Genomic DNA, 13,286 nt, shown 5'->3' on the forward strand with positions numbered 1-13,286 from the left:
TAATTTTAGGCCCAGTTACATGAATAATAACTGGAGGCAGTGTGTTAATCAGCGCTGTCAGATTTAATACCTGGGTATGATGGGGGAAAGGGTCAGAGCAAGTGCATGCATTGCTTTTGTTTAGTCTTACATCCAGTGCTGTCATGACTCTTATGCTAACCAGTCTGTTTGATCCTCTCCACAGGGTTTAAAGTGAGATTTTTCAGGTGTAGAAACTGTGGTCTGCTCTGAGTGTCAATTGTTCAATTAAATAGACAGGGACCTGATGTAATCTATGCATCAGATTGTAGGATTAAATTACCCCAATGATTGAACAGCTGCCTCAAAGTGAACATCCATGATAGCCATGCCTGCTCAATTACACACAGCCTTTTGAAGATGGCATGTGAGCAAGACATGCATAAAGTAACATGTTGTCCTTCTCGGTCTTACCTTTCCCCTTAATCATAAATTACTTGACCTCCATGAATCTTCTCATTTTAATAAAAACGAACAGTTTTTACGCCCACCACTCAATCATATCATATACATATTACACTCATATTAATAGCAGAAAAAAACAATGGAAGTAGCAGAAATATTTAAGTCCATTTAAATGAATAAAATACATTGAACATGTCTCAAAAATATGTTTGACAATTCTCGAGCTTGTAGACTGACTGGTCACTTGTGGTTACACTATTCAGAGAGCAAAGGCTCAGTAAGCAGAAACAAGCCACACCCAGTTCAATGACGTTGAACCTGTGCTGCCAAGGAAGATGGCGTCGGTATCAGAAATGTACGATGTAACCTGGGAAGGTAAACACAGACGATTAAACGTTTTAATGTACTGTATGACTGAAAGTGTGCTGCTAAATCCTTGTATAATTCGACGTAGTGCATTTTAGCCATCGTTCGGCGAATGTAGCTGCGTATGTCCATCTCATCAAGCCAGCTGCTAACTTGTTAGCTAGCTAGCTCAGCTTGCTAACACGAGAGAGCCACTTAGCTAGCACATTATTTCTGCCTAGCTTTCTTCTAAGATTTTAGCAAAGTTAGCTAGCTAACGTTGTATTGATTCATCTGTTAATGTTGTTATTTTGTATCCCATTGTCGTAGCTAACAGTCCACAGCATGTGTGAGTTTGCAAGGATACACAGCAGGCTAAGCTAGCTAGCCTAGGTACCTAACGCCTGTCAGTTGATTATAACTAACTAAGTTAGCTAGCTAGCTACCTGCTGACATTGTTCTGCCTCATTAGATGGCTTGCTAAAATACACGGTCTTGCAATAGATACTACTAATAGGCAACGGGAAAACCCGTTTTGGTGATTTATTGTCTATCATCAAAATAAATCACAGCACGTTTTTGGAGTCTTTCAACAGTTACCTGATTAGCTAAGTATAATACCATTAGAAATTGTTGTAAATGTAATTTATATTCCTAAAACTGACATTTAAAATTATGCTGTCACTGCTTCTTGTTGACAAGACATATTGATAAATAGCAAAATGCCAAAACACCGTTTTAAAGTGTCAAAATCAATAACCAATATGCAGAAACAGTTTGTGATAGTGCCTAAGGAAAGTATTCAGACCCCTTGACTTTTTCCACATTTTGTTATGTTAGACTTATTCTAAAATTGATGAAATAAAACAACTTCCTCAGCAATCTACACACTACCACATAATGACAAAGTGAAAACTGGTTTTTAGAAATGTTAAAAAAATGTAATAAAACTGATACCTTATTTACATAGGTATTCAGACCCTTTACTATGAGACTCGAAATTAAGCTCAGGTGCATCCTGTATCCATTGATCATCCTTGGATGTTTCTACAACTTGATTGGAGTCCACCTGTGGTAAATTCAATTGATTGGACATGATTTGGAAAGGCACACAGCTGTCTATATAAGGTCCCACAGTTGACAGTGCATGTCAGAGCAAAAACCAAGCCATGAGGTAGAAGGAATTGTCCGTAGAGCTCAGAGACAGGATTGTGTCGAGGCACAGATCTGGGGAAGGGTACAAAAAAATGTCTGCAGCGTTGAAGGTCCCCAAGAACACAGTGGCCTCCATCATTCTTAAATGGAAGAAGTTTGGAACCACCAAGACTCTTCCTGGAGTCTTGGTAGAGTGACCAGACGGAAGCTGCTCCTCAGTAAAAGGCACATGACAGCCTGCATGGAGTTTGCCAAAAGGCACCTAAAGACTCTCAGACCAAGATTGAACTCTTTGGCCTGAATGCCGAGCTTCACGTCTGGAGGAAACCTGGCACCATCCCTACGGTGAAGCATGGTGGTGGCAGCATCATGCTGTGGGGATGTTTTTCAGTGGCAGGGACTGGGAGACTAGCCAGGATCGAGGGAAAGATGAACGGAGCAAAGTACAGAGAGATCCTTGATGAAAACCTGCTCCAGAGCGCTCAGGACCTCAGACTGGGGCAAAGGTTCACCTTCCAACAGGACAACAACCCTAAGCACACAGCCAAGACAATGCAGGAGTGGCTTCGGGACAAGTCTCTAAATGTCCTTGAGTGGTCCAGCCAGAGCCCGGACTTGAACCCGATCTAACACATCTGGAGAGACCTGAAAATAGCTGTGCAGCAATGCTCCCTGTCCAACCTGACAGAGCTTGAGAGGATCTGCAGAGAAGAATGGGAGAAACTCTCCAAATACAGGTGTGCCAAGCTTGTAGCGTCATACCCAATAAGAAGCAATGCTGTAATCGCTGCCAAAGGTGCTTCAACAAAGTACTGAGTAAAGGGTCTGAATACTTATGTAAATGTAATGTTTCAGTTTTTTATTTGTTTATACATTTGTAAAAATTTATAACTGTTTTTGCTTTGTCATTATGGGGTAATGTGTGTAGATGAGGGAAAAAACTATGTAATCAATTTTAGAATAAGGGTAAAACGTAACAAAATGTCAAAGGGTCTGAATACTTTCCAAAGGCACTGTAAACCTAAACATAAAAAAAAAAACATAAAATGTACTATCTACACATATGTGCAACAATAGTAATCAAATTACTTGTATTTTTTAAATGAGCACCTTATAAACTGCCCATGCACCAAAAACCCTGTTGTTTTGCTGTTGAAAAGACCACAACTAAAAAAACACATGGAAACTGGATATATTTATACATCACAGGTCAGAGGACAACCTGCAGAACACAGACAGCCACATTTTGGAATGTTAGATTTTTATATGGTGGTCACTAAAACCGAAAGAGAGACGCAACACTGTTTTTTTCAGTCACTCCTGTTGATTATCACATTAACATCAATTGCGCGAGAGGGGGGAGATGAGGTTGCACGTCCTGTTAACTAACACCACTCAAAAACCACACAGAATCTGTGAATAATGTGTTCATCACTGGTTAGAGGACACTTTGTAGAATGCAGCTAGCTACATTTTGATTCAAGTGGGCCAACGAGGTAAGTGTAACGCAACACTTTTTTTGTTAATCACATCCATCGATATCACTCTGAAATTAATAGAACAGGGGGCAAATGTTTGGGCTAACTGTGTTCTAAGTCCTGCGACCCCCAGCGCATATGACAAAATCAATAGTACAAAGCCAAAGATATTGATCTGTTTTAAGCAATTTATCTTGTCATCGTGTTGACTATAAACATTCTGAGGTAAAAAGGATGTGTAATTCCCCCCCCCCCCAATTCGATGTGGTCAAAACGTCAGCTTGTGTAATGTAGTAAGCAGGGGTTGGAACAAAAATTATTTTCCAATTGTTTCGTTCTAACAGAACCATTCTTTTTAAAATTCCGTTACTCTGTTCCGACCACCAAAATAAAGTTATGAACCGGTTTGAACCCCAAAAAAGTTTGTTTCTTTCTGTTCGTTTTTAAACCTCTGAAATCATTATTAATATATATATTTTTTTTTTTTTAACATTTAGCTCTACATTCAACTACTTCACCAATCAGTGCGGATAGAGCAGCTTGCTGTGAAGCAGGCAAGCTATAGCTAGTTGTTTACATGAATTAGACAGATAAGTGTAGGGCACGAGATGCGACTGAAGAGAGCAAGAGAGGGTGGAGGAGGCTTGGCTTAATGGGATATTTTGGCAATGAGGCACTTTATCTACTTCCCCAGAGTGAGATGAACTTGTGGATCCAATTTGTATGTCTCTGTCCAGTATGAAGGACGTTAGAGGTAGTTTCGCGAATCCAATGCTAACTAGCGTTAGCGCAATGACTGGAAGTCTATGGTATCAACTAGCATGCTATCCACAAATGGTATCCACGAGTTAATCTGATTCTGGAGAAGTTAATAAAGGGCCTCATTGCCAAAATCCCAAAGTATCCCTTTAAGCGCTGGGCATCTTGTTATGACATGCATTATCTGAGTTAGACCCATATAATTATACCTACAGAGGAGCAGCTTTTATGAAAGATCTTTGAATGTCTTTGAACTTTCGAAAGTGGGCTTAACATTGGACCAGAGCTAGCTAACAAGCTTGTGTGTGCAGAGCGGCACCAGAATTAATATAAAAACACTTAAATAAATCCAATGTGAAACATGATAACTGTAGTGTTCTTAATTAGCATTGAAAAAGTGAATCCATTCTTCTCTCATTAAAAATCTTTCTCCCTAATTTTGGAATCACGCTTGTAACATCAGTAGGGTACAGTAGCCTATGCTTCGGAGGGGGGTTCGGGCAGGTAGCTTACACACACTGGCAAAGATTTTCAGCTGGCAGGCAGACACTGGAATAAGTTTGAGTGACAGTGAGGGCTTTGCATAGCCACTTTATTGCGTTTTTTGTGGGACTTGAAAAAAACCTAAAAGTACATTAACCGGTTCCCATTCTTTTAAAATACTGGTAATTTTCCAGAACAGTATAGATCACTTTCGTTCTGATTCTGTTCCTCTAAAAATGTCATTATTTTCCGGTTTTCGGTTCTGTTCGCTGAACCGGTTCCATACTGTCCACATCATGGAAACTCACAGATCTATTTCTCACTAGTTTAACCATTTTAGATGTAAAAAATGCTCGTAAGCACAATTTAACCAGCTACTCTAGACTAGTGTCCATAGGGTCTGTGCAGCAGGCTGAACGTTTGACGTGCCTACTACTAATGGATAGCTACTACTATTACTAGCTAGCTAAAATCAGCAAAAGAGAGATATTTTTCAAAGCCTGCGTGTTAACACTAAAGGAGAGAGCATTGTTGTGCGAGTTTTCCAGAGTTGACTTTAGCTTACTTGCTAGGTAGATATTTAGATAACTAGCGAATGAGCTTTGTTTTAACCGCCTTCAGAAAGTATTCACACCCCTTGACTTTTTCCACATTTTGTTGTGTTATAGCCTGAATTTAAAATTCACTGGCCTACACACAATACCCCATAATGTCAAAGTGAAATTATGTTTTTATTAAATTTTTTATAAAAAATGAAAAGCTGAAATGTTTTGAGTCAATACGTATTCAACCCCTTTGTAATGGCAAGCCTAAATAAGTTCAGGAGTAAAAATGTGCTTAACAAGTCTCATAATAAGTTGCATGGACTCACTCTGTGTGCAATAATAGTGTTTAACAATACTTTTTTTATGACTACCTCATCTCTGTACCCCACACATACAATTATCTTACAGATTCAACCACAAAGACCAGGGATGCTTCCCAATGCCTCGGAAAGAAAGGCCCCTATTAGTTGATGGGTATAAAAAAATATTGAATATCCCTTTTAAGCATGGTGATGTTATTATTTACACTTTTGAATGGTGTATCAATACACCCAGTCACTACAAAGACACAGGCATCCTTCCTAACTCAGGAGAGAAAGGAAACCGCTCACCATGAGGCCAGTGGTGACTTTAAAACAGTTAGAGTTTAATGGCTGTGATAGGAGAAAACTGAGGATGGATCGACAACGTTGTAATTACTCCACAATACTTACCTAATTGACAGAGTGAAAAGAAGGAAGCCTGTACAGAATAAAAATATTCAAAAACATACATCCTGTTTGTAGTGCTTAACGATTAGTGCTTTTTGAGTTTGATTCGATTATAAAAAAATAATCACTGATTTCGGTTTCGTTAATATTTTTAAACATTAAATTCACTATGCATTATGTGGGTTGAATAAAACAATTAATAAAAGTCCCATGATAGTAGTGACTGCCCATTACTGCTTATCACTTATTAACCATTTGTTCGTATTACATTACTTAAATAAAATATTTCAGTTGTGTATATTACGTTTGTTTAATTTGATGACTTTATTATTTATTTCCAAGTCATCTCATCTCTATAGAGCTGCTGCCTATGCTGTCTGACAAAATAACAATTTGTGTAGTTCTTCAAAGTAAACAAGGCATACTTTTATTACAGCGGAATACCAACTATCACTCACTTAGATAATAGGTAGAGAGAACTCGCGAAGCAGCAACTGCTCTTTATCACATCACGATCGCTCATTGTTCTCTCTTCCAAAGCAGGCGTAAAAGAAACACACCGGACAAGTAGATACACAATGGATTATGGTCATTGTAGTTAATTACCACTTTATGTGCTAAACTGTGTAGAATATTGGCCTGTTGGAAACTACAACTCCCTACTACATCTAACAGTTCAGGCTGGATCCGATGTATCTCTAGAGAAACTGTGTGATGTGTGCATTGAGCTCACAGGAATAAAATGAATGAATGAAATTCAAATAATTTAACCGACATCGGTCAATTAGTTGTTTATAAATGGAAAATAACAGAAATTTAAGTTAATCGCTTAGCACTACCTGTTTGCAACAATACTGCAAAAAATGTGGCAAAGCAATTAACTTCTTGTCCTGAATACAAAGTGTTATGTTTGAGGCAAATCCAATACAACAGATTACTGAGTACCACTCTCAATATTTTCAAGCATAGTGGTGGCTGCATCATGTTATGGGTATGCTTGTAATCGTTAAGGACTGGGGAGTTTTTCAGGATAAAAAAGAAACAGATTGGAGCAAAAGCACATACAAAAGGCCAAATATGTGACCGACTGCCTCGATTCGGATTTATGTAGCAACATTTTAAATGGTGTTCTTTACATTAGATAAAAGTAGAGACTCAGAGCTAGAATATATATATCATATACTACAGTTGAGGAACAATGGGAAAGTAATGATGCTTTGAAAGTTGATAAACTTCTAACCCCACTTTGAGAAAATGGTCCTTGAATGTTTTGGTACACCTACTGGAGAGCTCTTTGTCTACACCCATTCAGCATCATTCACACCCTCTTAAGCCTTAGCCCCACCCATCTTTTTAAGGATTCACATATGAGGCAATGTGGTAAACACACGCTATATCAAATAAAATCTACGTTTATTTGTCACATGCACAGGATATAGAAGGTGTAAACGGTACAGTGAAGTGGTTACTTGCATAGTAGCAATATAAAAAACAAAGTGTCCAGAAAAAAATATTTTATGAATATGTTATTATTATTATTATTAGATGATGCTTACCCAACATACTAAATTGATGGGTCATGTGAAGGAAATGCTATAACCATCCCCCAGCCTTATCTAGCTAAGTGGATGGGTCACTATTGTCTAGACATGTACACATGTTCGTGAAATACAATAGATGGCCGTAATCACCCCCCAGACACACCTGGCTAATTTGATGGGTCATGTAATAATCCGGCCGAAGTGGAGTCTTGTGTTTAGACATGTAGGTAGCTAGCTAGCTAAACAATGAACCGGCATAATCCCAACTCATACTACTACCAATACAAACATTGGAATAGCTGTAGTATGAATCTGCAGTTAGCTAAAGCTAACAAACTAGGTTCAATGTTAGCTAGCTAACATTAGGCTATAACTAGCAATGCAAATGGATTTCTGATTTGAATAATATTACTACACAGATCATAAATGTAACGTTAGCTAGCGAGCCAGCAAGCTAACGTTTGCTAGCTACTGTAACGAACAGTACCCTTTAACTTGCAAAAAAAACGACTTTCTTACAAAATTAGAAACTTATATCTGAAAATGTAGCTAGACTCTTAACCGTATACATGGATGAACGCTTCACGGCAGACTGGAACCATTTAACTCCTTTTTGTTTGTAGCTATATCTTGGGTGTGTTCGTAAATTCAATCTGGAGTGCCAGAGTGCGCTCAGAGTGCGCTCTGGGCATTCGTAAATTCAGAGCGTTGTCAGATTGTCCGTTCGTAAATTCAGAGCGGTTCGCTCTCGGAACCTCTGGCCTTGGAGTAGGGTTGATCCGAGCGTTCTGACCTCACAACGGCAGTCTAGCACCCAGGCTAGCTTGCTAGCTACTTCCAGACACAAATTAGAGAGAATCTCACTCTGACCATTTTACTCGCCCTAGCAGACCTGGTTAGGGTGTTTTCATGTTATCCAGAGCGTTGGTGACTGTAACTGTGATGCTGGCAACAATTTAATTATGCTTTATTTGCCGACGTTTACTGACACCGGCCATATTCAACGGGTGTTGAGCGTTCGTAAATTCATCAGTTATTCTCTGCTCTGGCACACTCAGACGAGCGGGCTCTGAAATCGGAGTAGATAGCCGAACGCCAGCATTGTGTCAAGTCACTCCGGTTCACACTGACCGTGGCGTGTGCAGAAAGTAGCCCATCACTTTTTCCAACTGATCTGTCGACAGCGCCTGCTAAATTCAGGTAATCAATTTTGTTGAGAAAAGTAGCAACTTTTGTAGTTCTCAATGGCTAACGTTATATCTTTCAAAAACGGCGTGGTAGAAAGGACTGTCAACACATACTGAACAGCTCACGTTATAGACAGAAGCATGCTACATGGTAGACCAATCCAAACTCATATCCCGGTATGTCCAGGCCATCCATTATCTCAGCGAATCATGGCTAGCGGGAAGGTTCCTGTCTTTTTCCATGGCTAAACCAACTAGGCTCGTAATTTAACAATTGTATTCATATTTATGGATGGAATAAAAGTTTGTTATTAAGACACATGAAAGTTCACGTTGCAGAAGGAATTTCTGCCAAAAACGTCATTTTGATAAAAAATAAATGTATGTGCGACATACGTCTAGTTTCCTGAAACAAGTCACTTTTACACTGGAGTTGCATACTAAGATGACATTGAATGTTCCTGAGTGGCCTAGTTACAGTTTTGACTTAAATCGGCTTGAAAAATCTATGGAAAGATGACTAAAATGTAAATGTAAAACAATGAAAGACAGAGCAAGAAACTTGACAAAAATAAAAACGTAATAAAAAAACGAATTGTACATTCCAGGTGTGCAACGCTCTAGAGACTAACCCAGAAAGACTCAAAGCTGTAATTGCTGCCAAATGTGATTCTAACATGTATTGACTCGGGGTTGAATACTTATGTAATCAATATATATTAGTGTTTTATTATTCATAATTATTTAACAAATGTTAATTTTTATTTTGTGTAAATCGTGGAAAAAGTCAGGGGTGTGAATACTTTCTGAAGGCACTGTGTGTCAGGAACCTGTAGGTAGCCCAGATGTTAGAGAGGTGGACCAGTAAGCAGAAAAAGTATGCACTGAACTGCCTGCTAGAGTAGAGGGCTGCTGGTTCAGGATCATTAGTGTCCGCTACCGTTGTGCTATTGAGCAAGTTAACCCAATTGCTCCAGGGGCTGATAGTGTGCTGCTCACTCTCGTGTGTGTGCGCTCTACCTGATTCAATATGATGTTATATGAAGCATGTCATTTTTTTATTGCCTGATTGTGTTCACAGAAATGAGAGACAAGCTGCGGAAGTGGAGGGAGGATAACCACAGAAACAGTGAGCAAATCGTGGATGTTGGCGAAGAATTGATAAATGAGCATGCGTCCAAACTTGGAGATGACAGTAAGTACATATGCATTAAATCAAGATTCACATCAGACCAATTTCTAGTGCTGCTATAGTAGGCCAAATCTGTTTGTACACAATGATCCACAACACTAGCCATCCATCACAAGATGTTTGGGAGCCAAGGGCTTGATTTGTCTATTTGTTTCATTCTTGATTGATTTTATTCATCAGACTTCTGCTGTTGAAGAAAAAGTAGCATTATAATATGAAGGATGAGGACTTTGATGTTGTCTAGACATATAGGTGATGGAGATGTATAGTGTTTTCAGGCATCAAAGACATACACATAGCCAACATTTACAGTCTGGCAGCATGTTCAATATAGACAACATTTAGTGGCTGAAGGGGAAATGAATTCATATACTGTATTCTCAGTCTGGCAAAAAGCATGCAAATACTACAATCTAGATTTCATGTGGACTGCTATGGTTTGTGGTTTCACTGCAACATGATTGCTAGAACATGTTGGACAGTAGGCCTATGATTGATTTTGTCTTGTCACAGTTCGCTGCTCATGAAAGCAAGGAAGGGCATCAATCTCTTAGAAATGACTGGTTCTCCAATGATGAATTAATTCAGTGTGGAATCAAGGAGTACTGACCATATATATACAGTACCAATCAAATGTTTAGACACATCTACTCATTCAAGGGTTTTTCTTTCTTTCTTTTTACTATTTTCTACATTGTGAAGACATCAAAACTATGAAAAAACACATATGGAGTCATGTAGTAACCCAAAAAGTGTTAAACAAATCAAAATATATTTTATATTTGAGATTCTTCAAATAGCCACCCTTTGCCTTGATGACAGCTTTGCACACTCTTGGAATTCTCTCAACCAGCTTCACCTGGAATGCTTTTCCAACAGTCTTGAAGGAGTTCCCACATATGATGAGCACTTGTTGGCTGCTTTTCCTTCACTCTGCCGTCCGTCTCATCCCAAACCATCTAAATTTGGTTGAGGTCGGGGGATTGTGTAGGCCAGGTCATCTGATGCAGCACTCCCATCACTCTCCTTCTTGGTCAAATAGCCCTTACACAGCCTGGAGGTGTGTTGGGTCATTGTCCTGTTGAAAAACAAATGATAGTTCCATTAAACCCAAACCAGATGGGATGGCGTATCGCTGCAGAATGACAGCTTTGCACACTCTTGGCATTCCTTCAACCAGGTGCATGAGGTAGTCACCTGGAATGCATTTCAATTAACAGGTGTGCCTTCTTAAAAGTTAATTTGTGGAATTTCTTTCCTTCTTAATGTGTTTGAGCCAATCAGTTGTGTTGTGACAAGGTAGGTGGGGGTATAGAGAAGATAGCCCTATTTGGTAAAAGACCAAGTCCATATTATGGCAAGAACAGCTCAAATAAGCAAAGAGAAACGACAGTCCATCATTACTTTAATACATGAAGGTCAGTCAATCTGGAAAATGTCAAGACCTTTGAAAGTTTCTTCAAGTGCAGTTTCAAAAACCATCAAGCTCTATGATGAAACTGGCTCTGATGAGGACCGCCACAGGAATGGAAGACCCAGAGTTACCTCTGCTGCAGAGGATAAGTTCATTAGAGTTACCAGCCTCAGAAATTGGAGCCTAAATAAATGCTTCACAGAGTTCAAGTCACAGACACATCTCAACATCAACGGTTCAGAGGAAACTGTGTGAATCAGGCCTTCATGGTTGAATTGCAGCAAGAAACCACTACTAAAGGAAACCAATAAGAAGAGGAGACTTGCTTGGGTCAAGAAACACGAACAATGGACATTTAGATTTGATGTCTTCACTATTATTCTACAATGTAGAAAATAGTAAAAATAAAGAAAAACCCTTGAATGAGTAGGTGTGTCCAAACTTTTGACTGGTGCTGTATATATACATATATATATATATATATATACACAGTGGGGGAAAAAAGTATTTAGTCAGCCACCAATTGTGCAAGTTCTCCCACTTAAAAAGATGAGAGAGGCCTGTAATTTTCATCATAGGTACACGTCAACTATGACAGACAAAATGAGAAAAAAAATCCAGAAAATCACATTGTAGGATTTTTTATGAATTTATTTGCAAATTATGGTGGAAAATAAGTATTTGGTCACCTACAAACAAGCAAGATTTCTGGCTCTCACAGACCTGTAACTTCTTCTTTAAGAGGCTCCTCTGTCCTCCACTCGTTACCTGTATTAATGGCACCTGTTTGAACTTGTTATCAGTATAAAAGACACCTGTCCACAACCTCAAACAGTCACACTCCAAACTCCACTATGGCCAAGACCAAAGAGCTGTCAAAGGACACCAGAAACAAAATTGTAGACCTGCACCAGGCTGGGAAGACTGAATCTGCGATAGGTAAGCAGCTTGGTTTGAAGAAATCAACTGTGGGAGCAATTATTAGGAAATGGAAGACATACAAGACCACTGATAATCTCCCTCGATCTGGGGCTCCACGCAAGATCTCACCCCGTGGGGTCAAAATGATCACAAGAACGGTGAGCAAAAATCCCAGAACCACACGGGGGGACCTAGTGAATGACCTGCAGAGAGCTGGGACCAAAGTTACAAAGCCTACCATCAGTAACACACTACGCCGCCAGGGACTCAAATCCTGCAGTGCCAGACGTGTCCCCCTGCTTAAGCCAGTACATGTCCAGGCCCGTCTGAAGTTTGCTAGAGTGCATTTGGATGATCCAGAAGAGGATTGGGAGAATGTCATATGGTCAGATGAAACCAAAATATAACTTTTTGGTAAAAACTCAACTCGTCGTGTTTGGAGGACAAAGAATGCTGAGTTGCATCCAAAGAACACCATACCTACTGTGAAGCATGGGGGTGGAAACATCATGCTTTGGGGCTGTTTTTCTGCAAAGGGACCAGGACGACTGATCCGTGTAAAGGAAAGAATGAATGGGGCCATGTTTCGTGAGATTTTGAGTGAAAACCTCCTTCCATCAGCAAGGGCATTGAAGATGAAACGTGGCTGGGTCTTTCAGCATGACAATGATCCCAAACACACCGCCCGGGCAACGGAAGAGTGGCTTCGTAAGAAGCATTTCAAGGTCCTGGAGTGGCCTAGCCAGTCTCCAGATCTCAACCCCATAGAAAATCTTTGGAGGGAGTTGAAAGTCCGTGTTGCCCCAAAACATCACTGCTCTAGAGGAGATCTGCATGGAGGAATGGGCCAAAATACCAGCAACAGTGTGTGAAAACCTTGTGAAGACTTACAGAAAACGTTTGACCTGTGTCATTGCCAACAAAGGGTATATAACAAAGTATTGAGAAACTTTTGTTATTGACCAAATACTTATTTTCCACCATAATTTGCAAATAAATTCATAAAAAATCCTACAATGTGATTTTCTCTATTTTTATTTTTTTCTCATTTTGTCTGTCATAGTTGATTATGAAAATTACAGGCCTCTCTCATCTTTTTAAGTGGGAGAACTTGCACAATTGGTGGCTGACTA

General features: G+C 39.5%; 1 protein-coding gene across 1 annotated transcript in view; it reads left to right on the plus strand.

Moving 5' to 3' along the window:
• The first annotated feature begins 712 nt into the window (after positions 1-712).
• The window catches only part of LOC311139397 (ER membrane protein complex subunit 2), a 72,823-nt gene continuing 60,249 nt past the window's right edge, over positions 713-13,286 (plus strand). The window contains exons 1-2 of the mRNA XM_084174267.1: positions 713-798; positions 9,708-9,821. Of these exons, the coding sequence (XP_084030393.1) occupies positions 759-798; positions 9,708-9,821 (154 nt within the window). The 5' untranslated portion in view covers positions 713-758. The remainder of the gene's footprint in view (positions 799-9,707; positions 9,822-13,286) is intronic.

This window comes from Coregonus lavaretus (genome assembly GCF_964263955.1).
Source record: "Coregonus lavaretus genome assembly, chromosome: 13".
In the NCBI taxonomy this organism is placed as follows: Eukaryota; Metazoa; Chordata; class Actinopteri; order Salmoniformes; family Salmonidae; genus Coregonus; species Coregonus lavaretus.